General features: G+C 44.7%; 1 protein-coding gene across 1 annotated transcript in view; it reads left to right on the top strand.

The window, feature by feature from the left end:
- RYR2 (ryanodine receptor 2) overlaps nucleotides 1–12,829 on the top strand; it is a 389,249-nt gene that overhangs the window by 135,946 nt on the left and 240,474 nt on the right. Inside the window, exons 13-15 of the mRNA XM_037037343.1 lie at nucleotides 3,775–3,896; nucleotides 6,674–6,857; nucleotides 8,543–8,678. Coding sequence (XP_036893238.1) covers nucleotides 3,775–3,896; nucleotides 6,674–6,857; nucleotides 8,543–8,678 — 442 coding nt within the window. The remainder of the gene's footprint in view (nucleotides 1–3,774; nucleotides 3,897–6,673; nucleotides 6,858–8,542; nucleotides 8,679–12,829) is intronic.

The following is a 12,829-nucleotide window of genomic DNA, read 5'->3' on the forward strand; positions in this document are numbered from 1 at the left end:
GGACACATTTTTTAAAATATAGAAATAAATTTCAATCAGAAAAATCACTTTGGGTGTTATTGTCCATTTGATATACTTAAATGGTAAATGAAAAAATAAAGGCTTAAATAATCATCTTTTATATTTTTTTTTGCTCATGTACCCTTTGGGTGAATTTTTAAAACTGTGTACCCTATGATATACTTTTAATTATAAATTTAAGTAGTTGCAAAGAAAATGGTTTTTTACTGTGAATATTTTAAACCAAACTCTGCATGCGTCTTTTAAATATGTTATGTGGGAACTAAATACAAGGTTCCCACAATTGCCTTCTTTCATTCTGTTGAATTGCACAAAGCAGCCAGCCCAGATGATGCTGCCTTCCGAGTGAACCTCGTCTCTGTTCCCTGTGCCCACCTGTGCCCACCTGTGCCCACCCATGCCCGGCTGGACCAGCCTCCAGCATGTCTGTGGGCAGGGCACACACAGCCTCTTCTCCAGTCTCCTGACTTTGGTCTCCCTCATCCCAGCCACAGAGACCTAGTGACCACCACACTCATACTCTGTGTGGCTGAGCATCACATCCTGAGCGTCATGGTCTCTGGTCTCCTGGCCCCCGCAGCCCAGACTCCTTTCCTCATCTCACTCTTCAGTCCACGGCAGCAATGCCAGGATTCTTACTGGTCCTCCATGGTCTTCTTCCTTAGCTGTTGGTCAAAGCCACCACGGGACCTACCTTCTCCATCATGGGCCGACAGAGAGCTTGCCTTTGAGAAAAGTTTCACACGGGTGCTGAGAATCTGAGCAGTCTCATTTAAGTTGGTGAAGGAACATGGGGAACAGACTTTCTAGGCCATAGATGAGAGAATCTACCATGGGTAAAACCTCTCCTGTAACTCAGTACTACTCCTAGAGCCATCCATCTACCCAGTCTTTGTCGGGGCACTTCAGGGAGGTCCATATGTCCCAGGACTTCCCAATCTAGATTCCTGATTAGTCAGATCTCCCAGTTTGCTAGGGTCTTCAAATCACTGAATTTTGAAGAAAAGCACATTGCCCTGGCCAGTGTGGCTCGGTTGGTTGGAGCATCATCCTGTAGGCTGAAAGGTCATGGGTTCAAGTCCCTGTCAGGGCACATACTGAGATTGTGGGTTTGATCCTAGGTTGGGGCACATTCGAGAAGGCAACTCATTTGTTTTTCTGTCACATCAGTGTCTCTGTTTCTCTCTCTTTTGGTCTCTCTCTCTCTCAGATGTCCTCAGTTTAGGATTATACATAAAAAGAATCCCATTTTGGTGCTATCTTTGCCAACCTGTACATTTTGAAACTGTTTTTCTGTTGTTGTTTCATATGAATAAAAACTTGGTTAGTTAAAAAAATATCTGAATCACTATTCAGAGCTCTTATACATCCCCCTTAATGTGAATATTTGTGTTTTGCTGAAGAAATATAGATTCACTGTTTGCAGAGTGGTGCACAGAACACACTGGGGGTTAACAGTATGTAACGTTTATGATGCAGTGCTTTTTAAGTGCGTGTGTCATCTAGAGTTTTTGATCCGTGCACTTAGGTCTTTTTAAAACGGAGAGGAGAATCGTTCCAGCTTCAGTCTGTGTTCGTCCCATCTGTCAGGGCTTCCCCAGGAACACGCGGCACCCCTTCCTCCCACCACCGGGGTCCTCTTGCCTTCAGAATTCCCATCTTTCTTTCCTTGTCCTGCAGTTTGCTTCTCCAGCGTGTCTGCCACGTGACTCAACTTTGTTTTCGCTGGTGCTGTTCTGTACTTTCAGGTTGTGTCACCCCTTTGGCATTTGGGTTTTCTCCTAGTGCTCCATTATCTCCCGAGCTCACTTTTGTCTCAGCGTGCTGTCTTCTCATTGGTTGTTCACCTCAGCGTGTGTCCCCGTGGATTTTTACTGTCTCATGGAAGTCAAACCATGTTGTGTTTTGTGGACAATTGAAGAAGTTTGTATATTATAGTAGTTTCTTGCTATGCCTGTCTTACTTAGATTTTTAAAAAATTAGGAATTAGTGCTGTATTTTATCAATTGAAATGTCTTAGTGTCCTTTAATTTGTTGATAATAAGTTAATGGACATCATGATATTGAAGAATCCTTAAGTCATAGAGTAAACCCTATCTGGTTATAGGGTTATTATTCTTTTGAAATCCTACTAGATTCTATTCATGTTTTATTTAGAATTACTACATATCTCACAGGTAAAATTAATCTTTGTGTATTGATACTGAAATTTGAATTTTATACAGTTTTTATGTGTCATGACACTTTCTTGGTTTTTCAACCATTTAAGTGTAAAAACCATTTTTAGCTTACAGCCTTAATGAAAATAGGCAATAGGCTGACTTCCAGTGGAGACAAATGTACCATTCAGAGTTTATCGGAACTCACTCGTGAAACTGTCTCACGCTAGCGTCCTTGAGATGGTAGATCTTTAGTTTCCTTTGCCATGTCTTTTAAGTAAGGTGCGCTCGTCAGATTCTCCACTTAGGTGCGGGGCTTCCGTTCAGTGAGTCTGGGTTCTCTAGGAAAGCCACCCCATTTCCATGGGCCACTCAGTTGCATTTGTGTTTCACATTCGTTTTTATATTACTGTGTTTTGTCCCCATGGGAGTCCACACAGGATTCCCTTATACTTTTATAAAGTTAATGTCTTTTGTATCTTATATTTTATTCTCTGTGATTTTGCTTTCTTTCTATTTTATTTTTAGCCCGGTTTGTGAGAGGTTTACCTATTTTACTTATTTTCTTCAGAAATCAAATTTTGGGCTTTACAAAATTCTAATATTTTATTTGATTTCTAGTTTATTAAATCCTATATTTATCTTCATCAATTCCCCTTTTCAACTTTTTTTTAGAGTGTTAAAATCAGGAATATGTTTCTTCATTTTAATCATTTTCCCACTTTTACAATAAGGCATTTAAGGCTCTATAGTTGCCTTTGAATACAGTTAGATTTCTCTTTCATTGATCAGGTATGAGGTTCCAGTTTGCATTGCTTTCTAGACAGTTTGTCATTTTAGTCCTTACTAATTTTAATTCAGTACACCTGGTTTGATAGATGACTGAGCTGTCTCTCTGTTAGTGCTGAGTGAAGGAAGATGGACACAGGAGGTGCCTCGTGCATGGACCACGCTGACCTCTGTGGTTGAGAGTTGGGGGGTGGGCCTGTTGCGAGGAGAGGGCAGGAGGGGAGCCCCACAGAGAGTTGAGGGTGCTGTGATGTTCTCCTCCTTGCTCTGAGTGTCCTTTCCACAGTGTGTTCACTTTGGGACATTCGTCTCTTCACTGGAGATTTTTGCACGTTCTCTCTCCTCAGGTCATATTTCCCTAAGTTTAAAAACAAAACACCTAATAGAGAACTAATAAGTAAGAATGCATTTTAAAAGGACTTAGAAGCCTTAGAAACGTTGCTCAGACTTACTAACCAGTCTGTGTTCGAACGGTTGTGTAAGTGGTGTCAGTGTGGTCCCCTTGCTTTAGTCAGAGTTTATCGGGTGCGTGTTGGTGACTGAACATGGTCTTTAAAACACTGTGTGTTTCAGTCAGCTCCACGTGACAACTGACTCGTTCTCCCAAGCGGTCATGGAGTGAACACAGGGTGTTCTGGGGGCCTGCGCATGTTACTCCACCTTCCACACGGCGGTCCCCAGTCCCCCACGCCCCTGCCTGTCTCGGTTCTGTTTGATGAGCACCCTGACGCGCTCATCTGCCTCACTCCGCTTGGAGAGGCGACGCTGGCGTGACGGCGCCGCCTCCACTTCCTCTCCCTCGCAGGCGATCATGCACCATGAAGGCCACATGGATGACGGCATCAGCCTGTCCCGGTCGCAGCACGAGGAGTCGCGGACGGCGCGCGTCATCCGCAGCACCGTCTTCCTGTTCAACCGGTTCATCAGGTGTGTTTTCCTTTGGTCCCAGGGGCTGTTTGACATTCTTCCTCAGTGTCCCTGTTGGACATACAAATAAACAACTCTGGAGTACACTAAGGTGGTAAACCTCACTCAGTTTGGAAAAGCACCAGCTAGGTGATTTTATGTCTTCCTTTTAAATAAGACATGTGCTTTTAGAAATTGTGTGTGTAGCTTGCTGTTAGCTAGAGGTCAGGATTATTCTGGGACATACCCTTGCTCTGGACCTATTTCACTCCCTTTCACCCTAAGCGTCACACTTCGTGAGTTTTGAGCTGTATTAAAAAATAAAGCGAGTCTCGAAATGACGAAGTTTACCCACCTAATTATGGAAAAATTGTGTATCTAGAAGCTAACCAAAGCTTGTGTACAAACTGTTTCTGGTAACGTTAGACAGGCACAAACTGTGCTTGTCCTGAGTGTCATGTACCTCTTCAAACTTCATTGGTTCGATGGGAAAAATGTGTGTGTGTGTGTGTGTACACAGAAATATATTTATATTTATAGCTGTTGTTTAAGGTTGCATTTATTTGAGAATTGTGAAAATGGGTATACTTCATATTTGCTGACTAAATTTTTTGTATGATTTACCCTATTATTTGTTAATACTTTTACTAGGTTACTGTGAGCTCCTGTTAAGAGACTTTAATTCCCTATCATCTTACATAAATTGCAAATATTTTTCTAATTTATAGGTTTGAAAAAGTATTTTAAAGTGCTTATTTTAATAGCAGTTTCCCCAACAAATCACATTTTGTGTAGCGGTTCTAAAACTGAGCATAATTAACAGTTTTGGAGTATTAGCATTTGTCTGGTAAGAGGCTTCTCCTAGAAAGTCACCAGATGGATATGTTTCTAGTAGCAGGTGGGCTGTCCCTGGTAACCCAGAGACCGGCGTTGCCTCTTGTTTCTCTCTAGGTCTGCAGGTGTAGACATTGTACTGAAATCCCTTGTGAGTGCATTCAGTTCAGTGTGATGAGAGTTGAGTCTGACTATGCTATAAATAAGCATATATGATTCAAATATAGTTCTGAGTCAATAGGATAAAACATGTTAGAACAGAATTATTTTCATTGGGAATGAATTTTCATTTTAAAAGAAATATTTTTTTCTGCAAAGTCATTTCTGTTGCGTTGGGACATAGAAAGCTCATAGACTTGATAACACTAGGTGATAGGTGAATGTCATTTTTGTAAATGGTTAGGAATTGCAGAATAATCAGGCAGTGTTACTATTTCTACTGTATATGAAACTGAAGTGAAATATTCCAAAATTGCTAGTAACGTTATGTAAATAATGATGCATTTTAACTAATAATTTTTAGCATTGTAGAGTTCAAAAATAAGCTAATTCTCAGTTATTAGGCTTTTATTGTTTTCTAAAATGTGATTTCCAATCTAGTCAGATAACTAGCCAGAGACATTTCCTTAGAATAAAATATTGCTATGCACTTTTGCTGATGCAGTGAGCAGGAAAGGAAGTATATTTTTCCGTTTTGGTTTAAGTTTTGCCTTAAGTACATGCATTAAGTTTTGTCATGACTAATATGAGTGTTAACTATATATGAAGTATAATATAAGCATTCTCTCATTCTTTTTGGTGTCTATTGAGTATTTTTCAGTAGACTTTTTATTTTGGAATAGTATTGATTTATAAATGATGAACGTTCTTTGCAGAAATATTCAAAGCTTCGAGTTTGAAAATTTAGGATCTCAGAAAGCTCAACAGCTCAACACATTTACATGGCACTGTTTTTCCTCAAGGGCTAGAACATGCAACATGATATCATTTCTTTTTTTTTGTGGTTGAAGTCTAGTTAATATCTTTAAAACTTATTAACATAAAATACATGCCTGTTTTGCCTGTGTTTTCAAAAATAAGTTCATGTTATTTATCTCTGTTACAAAACTTGCAGGCAAGAGACAATCACTTGCTATATTGTTTCCTGATTAATAAGTGAATTTTGGGAGTTAATATCATTAAAATATATTTTTAAGTAGGCAGAAATAAACATAAAGGCAATGAATATCGATGGATAGCATTGCAGTTAGAAGTTCCTTCTCCCAAAACATAACACACGGAAAAGGAAAATGTCAGTCAGAATTGCCAGTTGGCAAAGTTGTATCATGCACCTGGAAGTGTGTAGTGCTTACAGTCAAAATTGGCTGTTTCTAAGTATTTAGACCATTGGCTTTGTGGTCCTCTGGGCCCTTCAGGATTTTCTCCAGATGCATTTCTCTTGGTACCGGCATTTTTATTATAGCAGTATGCATTTATCAAAGAACACACCTTTTCTCATTTTAATATATTAATTATTGTTTGAGGAAACCTAGAGCTGCTCTTGTGTGTTCCTTTTACCGTGGTATCGGAAGGGAGTAAAGCTTTAGGTCACCTGTACACCGAAAGAATGCATAAGCCTGTAGGTCACTGCTTCGAGAAATGGTCGCTGTTGATTATTCCAGGGGCCTGGATGCTCTCAGCAGGAAGGTGAGGGCGGTGCCCGGGGACTTGCCCATCGAGTCTGTCAGCNGATGCATTTCTCTTGGTACCGGCATTTTTATTATAGCAGTATGCATTCATGAAAGAACACACCTTTTCTCATTTTAATATATTAATTATTGTTTGAGGAAACCTAGAGCTGCTCTTGTGTGTTCCTTTTACCGTGATATTGGAAGGGAGTAAAGCTTTAGGTCACCTGTACACCGAAAGAATGCATAAGCCTGTAGGTCACTGCTTCGAGAAATGGTCGCTGTTGATTATTCCAGGGGCCTGGATGCTCTCAGCAGGAAGGTGAGGGCGGTGCCCGGGGACTTGCCCATCGAGTCTGTCAGCCTGAGTCTGCGGGACCTGATCAGCTACCTGCACCCGCCGGACGAGCACCTGGACCATGAGGACAAGCAGAACAGGCTGAGAGCCCTGAAGAACCGGCAGAATCTCTTCCAGGAGGAGGTGAGCTTCTCAGGCCCACGGCTGCTCTGCTGTCTTCCGGGAAAAGCAGCCCTGGCAGGACATTCTCTGGCCGAGCGCTTTGCGACCTGGGGCTGCAGGGCTCCAGGGAACCAGGCCTTGGAGAGCCTGCAGTTCCTGCCCTGTCCCCCAGTATTTAGGGAACTGGTCAGGCCCCTGGCAGAACACACAGCCCTTCACTGTCTCCTCAGTCCTCCTGCCACACGGAGCATGTGCCACACTGTTTCTCTTCCCATTAGTTGTATGGAAGCAGGCTCTTCATGTGTGTAAGTGAACACAGGTCTGCAAAGCACGAGGGCTCTCTAACTGTGCAGGAGCCCCTTCAGGCTCCTTGAAGCTGCCTCGGGAGCCACAGGGAGCTTGTGCTGGGGACAGAAGCTGCCAGTAAAGGGCAGCCAGAGGCAGGGCCCCAGCCCGGTGCCTGGAGGCAGTGACCCCACTTTTTCCTTTGCTTAAGTTTCTGTGTATGGCTTAATGTCATGAAACTGCTGCTGCCTAAAAGTGCTCAGGCACCTTCTTTCAAAAAAAATTTCTCATGTAAGACAATCCGGATGGGGACTAGAAACATTCTTAGGTTGATGGTGCCTCTCTAAATTTCTCACGTGAAATAAGTTAATTTGGTTAGTCAATTCTTTATAGCTCTCCCTTTCATGTCCTTTGTCTCATCTTGGCAATCTTGATGTAGCAATAATAATAAAAGCATAAATTCAGATTTAGACTGTATCTTACAAAGTTCTGTAGTGAACTTTTATTTGATTTAAAGATACATTTTCATGAGCTTTTCTTTAATTAATTAGGTCTTCAATTTGATATTAAATTGATGATGATGATGGTGATGCGATGCTCCTCCTGAGAGTGAGGATCTGGTTATGTAGGAGGGGGAGGGAAGTATTCTCCTCAGCTAGTCACCGGTGCGTTGGCTGAGGCCCTGCAGACGGACGCACCAAAGACAGATGTCCTGGAGAAGGACAGCCAGCAGTTCAACCGCAGGGGCCCCGCGCGCACACGTACGGGCGCCCAGTGACGACGGCTGCGAGGGAGTGGTTAGCACTTGGGTTCATGCAGAGCAGCGAGCGGGTGGAGGAGCGGCATGCAGACAAGGGAAAGGGGCTTGGGGCTTCCAGGGGCAGCACGCGGTGGGAAGGTGTGGAGCGTGAAGGTGCTGAGCAAAAGCAGTTCAATCTCTGTGTGTGTTGCGGAGGCCAATGCGTGGCCTTATCTCTCAGATGAAGCTGCCATGCCTGTCTTGCCTCAGAGGAGGCGGAGGGGCCGGGGGTTGCTCTTGTGTCTCCCTTTTTCTCAGTTGCCTTTAGCCCCAATGAGTCCTATGCCAAAGTGCTGAATGTGGGTGTCATACTCAGCACCCCTTTACTTACTGTAGAATGTTGTTATGACTGAGTCACTAATCTCTTATTAAATCTTGCAAATATAAGTATGAAACAGGTATTTTTAAATTGTTCTGCTTCTATTGAGGGCAGTGGCCAGAACTTAGAAACCACCTACTTCAGTGGCTGTGGGAACATTTTGTTTCATAGGCAGGTGTGTCACCTCTTGTTTTTCTGGTGAGTGACCTCAGCTTTCTCAGTGAGTGACAGACGCACTTCCAGCCAGGCTTTCTGTGTGTGTGCCCGCCCTTGGTTTCTGACGGTGTCTGTGCTGACCCACAGGGGATGATCAGCCTCGTGCTGCAGTGCGTGGACAGGCTGCACGTCTACAGCAGCGCCGCCCACTTCGCTGACGTCGCTGGGAGAGAAGCTGGCGCATCCTGGAAGTCGATCCTGAATTCTCTGTATGAGTTGCTGGGTAAGGAGGATAATGGGTGTTCAGAGGGTCACTTCCCCCCGTTTTATGACTTGCTTCCCATTGAGGCCTCCAGATGGTCCCTTAGCTGTGCTGAGCCAACTGGTGTTTGGTGTTTCAGTCCATCCAGGTGGGAACATGTCTGTGGTTAAAGGGGGAGTCGTCAGGGTGGAGTTTGTAGGGGGGCTTGGGGGTGAGCATTAAACGTTCCCTTTGGAATCTGAAGTGAGTCCCCTAAAGCCCCTTTGGATGCCCCCCCGCCACCTGGTCAGGGACCTCCCAGGCTGTCTTTCTCGTTGATCCCGGAAGTGCATTTGCAGTCCCGGGCGTGCTTGGCAGACGCCAGGCAGCACTGGCCATGGTGGGCGCTATGCTCCTGGTGGCTCTGTGCAGCCACGGGCCTGCGTCCTGTTTGTTCTGGATGCTTGGTGCAGCCTCTGTTGTCTGGTGTCAAGAACCAGGAAGGCTGTGAGATCTTACCCCTTGCAAGCCAGTGGGTTAGCCCGCAGTTAGGACAAAGATGAACGATTTATTTCTCACAGCAATGGTTGTAGCCAGAACATCGGCAGTTTTGGTGCCAATTTTTCAAGCCGCTGTTCATTCCTAAGACAAACTAGATGCTTCAGGTAAAGAGAAGCCTTGTCTGTGTGTGTGTGAGGGTGGAAAGGGGTATTTGCAGAGAGAACATTGTGGTGGTAGATGTGCATATATAATATTTAATCTATTTCATATCAGCTCTTTTCATAATCTGTTTTCTGGTTTGATTATTGACGGAAACATGGCTGGAATGTGACTTCTAAGTGACTTTTGGAGGAAATGCAGTTTGCTTCATAGTTCCCCAGGCCGAAGTGTCTACCCCTCCTCCAACCAGTTCTCTGAACACAGAATCACAGTCCATACACCTGGGTCTTTCCCATCAGGTGCGGCGCAGGTGCACAGGATTCACCTGGCGTGCAAACACTTGAGCTCTCGCTGATCATGGGAGGGTCCTGGGCTCCTGGTTGGTCTGAGCTCTGCTCCCCTCCACCAAGCTTCACTGCAGACTTCCAGGGGCCGCCCTGACTTCCCCAGGAATTTTAGTCGACTCTGCTACCCGGCACATGCCTTCTTGTCCTGGCCTTTGGACGCCAGTGGCCCCTCCCACTGGTCTGTGCCTGGCTTTGCACCTGTGCCCTCACTCACTCACTCTGCCTCCCGTCCTTCCCTCTGACCCAGGACTGTTCACACTCCTGGAGCACGTGGAGTCATTTCAATATAGAGTACATGTATTTGTATTAAAATATATGGGTATTCATTTCTTAAATATATATAAATAAATCTTTCCTTAATTATTTATGTCCTGTTTGGTTAAGAAAGGATTTGAGGCAACTGTTACTTGAAGTGGACACAACGGCCCTGCCGGGAGCCTCTGCTGGTCGGCATGGGGTCCCACAGCAGATGGTCGTGTGGGTTCGTATGGGTCAGGGTGTGTGCAGGAGGCGCCGATTGGTGTTCCATATTCTCTCTGTATTTCTCTTCCCCTCACTTCTCTCTGTCCCCTCATTTCTTCCCCTCTCTTCTTCTCTGCCCCCTCATTTCTCTCTGTCTGAAATCAATAAAAAATTCCTCAGGGGAGGATTAAAAAAATTACAGAATTGACATAATTAGAACCTTGTAATACTAATGTATTTAAAGAGGTAACAATAAAATAACCATACATGCCACTGAGAACACAGTGATTCAGGCACAGGCCTGCTTTGTGGCTTTTAAACTGTTTTATGGAGCAAGACATACTTCACAAACACTCTCTCTCTCTCTTACTCTTAACATGTATGTTTTCACATGTTGAGCTCATCCTAAGAGGGTTTCAGTTAATCCCCCACACGTGTGTTATGATATCTCTTCGGGAAACTTCCTTCTTCCTCTTGTCTGTTTCCCCACGTGTCTTGCCTCTTCGCTCCTTGCCCGGTTTCCCACGGGGCGTCCTGTGTTGTCACACACTGTCCTGTTGAGAGGATGCGGCTTGGTGTCCAGTGCATTCAGGTTTGAGGAGAAGCTTTGTCAGCTCATCTAAGCCTGACTGACGTGGCGGTGGGAGCTTCCCTGGGCTGTTCAGAAGGGACACGTGGCTGTGACGGACGGCGACAGAGATGGCACAGTGACAGAGATGGCACGGTGACAGAGACGGCACGGCGACAGCGCCGCCGCAGTGTTGTGTGCACACTTGACCACCTGCCCGTCTCAGTGCAAGTTCCTGCTCAGCCGTGATTAGTGGGAGACTGAGAAGTCTGACTGCAGAAGGTGAACATTTGTGATGCCATCCTCACAAAGTGAAAAACAGATGAAAATCGGGTGAAATGGGCAATCTGCATGAAAGTCAAAAGCCTAGTTTTTGTAATACATAGGGTTTCCACAAACCCATAAGGAAAGAAAATACCATCTAATAGAAAAACAGACAAAACATGGAGAGAAGTAGTTCCCAGAAAATAAATAAAATAAAAGATTCTCATCATGGCAAGTCTAAAGAACTGCCAGTTAAACTAATAAATCAGGGCCCCATTGTACTTACTGTATGGGCACAGATGGAACTTTGATAACATTCCGACAGTGAGCGACGTGCATTCCGGAGGTGTGTGGGTACAGGTGAGCGGGGTGTCTACTGCAGAGCCGTTCACAGACAACGTGAGATTGAAAAACACTTTTCTGTCAGCAGGGGGTTGGTTATGGAAGTGATAGCCCACCTAGGGGGTGTAGTGCTGTGTTATCACTGCAAATTGAGATAAACGTATCATTTGGAAGACTGAAACGGCTAGTTTGCTGAATTTTTAGTGTGACAATCTAGGATGTGGTACTAAGTGAGAAAAGAAGCAAGCTGCTCCCTGAATGCTGAGTGAGGGTCCAGTTGCGTACAATGAAAATATGCAGAGAAAGGCACACTCTTGATATTCACTGGGAATTTCTGGGATACCAGAAAACTTCAAGGTGGCTGTTTCTTAGGAGACAGGTCTTCTACTCTGTGTGTTATCTTAATCTGTTTCCATGTGCTACTTTTATAATTGAAAAAAGCAGTTAACGTAAATGTATAATGAGAGTTGGTAATGGAAGGAAAGCTAACACACGAACTTCAGTGCAGGGAAAAACTGTTTATATCCAGTGCACGTGACGGGCAAGGCAGTTTAATGATGGTGGTTTCTGGTCAGCAGGACTGTGGGGGATTTTGTTTAAATGTGCTTTTGACTACTCTTGATTTTCTTTTTCATTTAGTGAATACTGATTTCATGATTAGAAAAAGATAAATGAGTAAGATCTTTAGCTGACGTAAGAACCACCTGACTGTATTGAAGTCAGCAGCATCATCAGATCGGCAGCCAAGTCTGGAAGTCTCAGATCTGCATCAATAATTAGAGTTAAATAAAGTGTTTATATCGCACTGTCCTTCACTCAGCCATCAGGTTTGGTTCAAATATCACTAACTCCAAATTTGGAAAGCCTCCTGCCAATTCTTCCACACAGGGAGACAGTGGACTGTCTCTGGGGTTAAGTATGAAACAAGGCACCTTCCTTTCTTCCTTCTGTGGGTTTGTTTGGAATGGCGAAAAGGGAGGAGGTGGGAACGATAATCTAACAATTTTTAAAATTTGACATGAGTATGTTTAATATATACTTTAGAGAGAGTGACAGGTTTGTGTTTGGATTTGAGGTGCATGGCCACCCCGGAGGATGGAGGAGCTCCGGCCCCGCGTTGGGGGTTGGAGAGTGGCTGAGTCACCCCACTGCGGCTTGGCTCCCGCAGCCACGCTGGCCATCAGCAGGGCCCTGCAGCCCGGCTGCTCTTCAAAGATGCCTACGAAATGGCTCTTCAGCAAACTGTGTAACACCGTTTTATGCGGATGCAGACAGAGTGTGAAACAAACTGGGTGGCCTGCTGTTTTTTAGTGTGCCAGAAGTCTGCAGTTCCCAAGTCCTGAAGACTGAGCAAGGGGAGAGCAGCTGAGGGTTCTTCGTGGCCAGCTCGCTCCCAGGGCCACGGGGAGGCAGGTCTTCCTGGACATGGAGGCCCCTGGGGACGGGGGCAGAGATGAGAGGGACGGGCACTGGCCGCAGACACACTCCTGTCAGCTGGTGTTCTGTCTTTGTGTGTATAGGTATTTTCTGTCTTGTTCTCCAGGGAATCC

This window comes from Sturnira hondurensis, unplaced genomic scaffold, assembly GCF_014824575.4.
Source record: "Sturnira hondurensis isolate 20B ecotype Veracruz unplaced genomic scaffold, ASM1482457v3 Scaffold0022977, whole genome shotgun sequence".
NCBI lineage: Eukaryota > Metazoa > Chordata > Mammalia > Chiroptera > Phyllostomidae > Sturnira > Sturnira hondurensis.